Source organism: Neophocaena asiaeorientalis, unplaced genomic scaffold (assembly GCF_003031525.2).
Source record: "Neophocaena asiaeorientalis asiaeorientalis breed wild unplaced genomic scaffold, Neophocaena_asiaeorientalis_V1.1 scaffold43, whole genome shotgun sequence".
In the NCBI taxonomy this organism is placed as follows: Eukaryota; Metazoa; Chordata; class Mammalia; order Artiodactyla; family Phocoenidae; genus Neophocaena; species Neophocaena asiaeorientalis.
The window spans coordinates 6,316,410-6,319,000 of record NW_020173674.1 but is presented as its reverse complement, the minus strand read 5'-3'; the positions used below and the strand labels follow the sequence as shown (position 1 = coordinate 6,319,000).

General features: G+C 63.1%; 1 protein-coding gene across 1 annotated transcript in view; it reads left to right on the top strand.

Annotated features, from left to right (window-relative positions):
• Positions 1-2,591, top strand: part of PACS1 (phosphofurin acidic cluster sorting protein 1) — a 136,070-nt gene that overhangs the window by 133,062 nt on the left and 417 nt on the right. Inside the window, exons 22-23 of the mRNA XM_024748683.1 lie at positions 1,037-1,263; positions 2,463-2,582. Of these exons, the coding sequence (XP_024604451.1) occupies positions 1,037-1,263; positions 2,463-2,582 (347 nt within the window). The remainder of the gene's footprint in view (positions 1-1,036; positions 1,264-2,462; positions 2,583-2,591) is intronic.

The window sequence follows — 2,591 nt, the reverse complement described above, 5'->3', positions numbered from 1 at the left end:
CAGAGCCGGGGTGGGCGGGAGGGCAGTCCCACAGCGGGGCTCAGGGAACAGCCTTCGAGGTGGGAAAGGGCTGAAAGGAGCCCCTGCTCCTTCTTCCTCCCCGTTCCCTTTCTTCTACCTTCACCTTCCTGGTCTTCTGGTGATGGTCCCCATGGAGCAGAGAGGGTAGGCCCTGGCCAGTGGCTTTTCCAGAACCCCCAGTGACAGAATACGAAGTGTCCTCAGGGCGGAGCCCAGACCCCAGCCCTCACCCTCCCTTGCCCTGTCTTCCCCCTTCGCTTCCCATCGAGGGTCTGCCGCTGACTTGCCGGAGTGCATGAAAAGGAGGAAATCCCACCGCAGGTCGCATCGTGACCTCACGGTCCAGGCTTCCTGGGTGCCTGGGGGCCAGCCTTACCCCGACCTCCTTTCCCATCCAGTTTAAGCTGGTTTTTTAATGGAACCACTGAATCCAGGCAGAAAGAAAAGCGTCAGATGACTTTTGTAGCCTGTACCTATTGTGTCTGGCGCCTCCTTTCAAGAAAACATCAGCTCTTTTTCCCCTTCGAGCTAAAATTATCCCTGAGCTAGAAGTACCATAAACGGGAGAAAGCCACAGGTCGGCATCCGTCAGCTCTCCCGGGGCTGCTCCGGAGCCGCCATGGTGCTCCCGCCTCTGCCCCACTTAATCTCTCTCACGCTTGGCGGGGTTCTGCCCCGGCTCTGCTCGTGGGGGGTGTGCGTGTGTCTGTGTGTCCTTGTGTATGTGTGCACGAGTGTGCATGCACACACTTTCTCCCTTCGTTCCCTCGTTCCCGTGTGACTTTTTATTCGGTTCCCTCGTGCGGACTCGGGTCTTCGCCCTCTCGTGGCTGTGTCCTCGGATCAGCCTGATTCTCCACTCCCACACCAGCCAGTGCTGTGAGGCTGGAGGGAACCCGGAGCCACTTAGCGGGCACCTCCCCCGGCCCCTCCCAGAGCCTGGCGGGGCCCTCTCCACCCCGTCTGCCCTGTGGTCGGGAACTGAGCCTGCTCTCTGGTGTCGCCCCTTTTCCAGGAGCCCCAGCAGCCCGTATGGGGACGTGATTGGCCTCCAGGTGGACTACTGGCTGGGCCACCCTGGGGAGCGGAGGAGGGAAGGTGACAAGAGGGACGCCAGCTCCAAGAACACCCTCAAGAGCGTCTTCCGCTCAGTGCAGGTTTCCCGCCTGCCCCACGGTGGGGAGGCCCAGCTTTCCGGCACCATGGCAATGACTGTGGTCACCAAAGAGAAGAACAAGAAAGGTAAGTGACATGTGAGGCCACAGGCCATCAGGGCCACCAGGCCTCCCCATCTGTCTCGGGGGCTGGGACAGGACGTGCTTCTGGGAGACTGTGGACGAGGACAAAGGCAGCACACGTTATCAGGTGATCCAGCCTGGGGTCCCGCGGGGGTCCCGCCTCACCTTGTGGGACGAGGCCGTTCCTTCTGTCACAGAGGAGACCGCGCTCCCCAGGGGGTCACTGGTCCCTGCCTGCAGAGCATCGGCACCTGAGGGGCTGAGGCAGTTTGCGCTGCTGTAAAGAAGGGAGGCTTTCTGGCCACCGCCCTCCGGGATGGACGGTGTGACAGGGGAGGACATGTCCCCCTGCCACAGCCCCACGGAGCGGAGCACTTGCACCCAACCCTGGAGGCCACTCAAGCCTTTGTGAGCAAAGGGCATGGCTGTTGTTAAGAATCCAGGAGAACGGAGCCCAGCCCAGAGCAGAGGGTGGCTTCTGCACCAGCAGTGGCGGGGGATCGGGTCCCGTGCACTGGGAAAGTGAGGCAAGGACCGCCACCACCAGGCCACCGTGGGGACGTCACTCGCTGCTGTCGGTCCCGGTCGGGAAGCCACACAGCTGGCTCTGTGCCTGCAGAAGCCAGCAGGGTGATTCTGGGGCGCTCGGCAGCCTCCCAGCCTTCAGGAAGGGGCTTCCTTCACTGCCGGGCCCCGCCTTCCTCTGGGCGCATCCAGAGCAGCTGGGCCTTTCCGTTCATGCCTCTCTGGAAGAGCTCCCCCGGAGGGCGGCCAGGGCCGTGCCAGACCCGCAGCCAGGAGCCGTCGGGGCACCCAGAGACCTGCCTAGGGCGTCCCGGGGCGGGGCGGAGCTCACGCAAACCCTGCCGCAGGGCCTCCCCGCGCAGGCGCATGAGCTGGTGGGAAGGAGGCACCCGACAGGGCAGCAGAGCCCCTGCCCCACAGGCTGCCGGAACGTTCGAGCTGGAAGGGACTCGGAGACCATCTGGCCCTGGGTCCTCGTTATTCAGTGAATATATCGAGGCCCAGGGAGAGCAGGAGCTCGCAGACCCTGATACGTAGCCCGGAGCCAGGGAGCAGGGGAGGAAGAGTCGGCTGTCTGCCGTTCACCTCCCTTCCCTTGGGGGGAGAGGGCAGTGGACGGGGGAGAGTGGTGGCCGCTTTTCAGGGGCTGTGACAAGGCGGTTCCTGCTTGCTTTCCAGTTCCCACCATCTTCCTGAGCAAGAAGCCTCGAGAAAAGGAGGTGGATTCTAAGAGCCAGGTCATCGAAGGCATCAGCCGTCTCATCTGCTCTGCCAAGCAGCAGCAGACCATGCTGAGAGGTGTGGGCG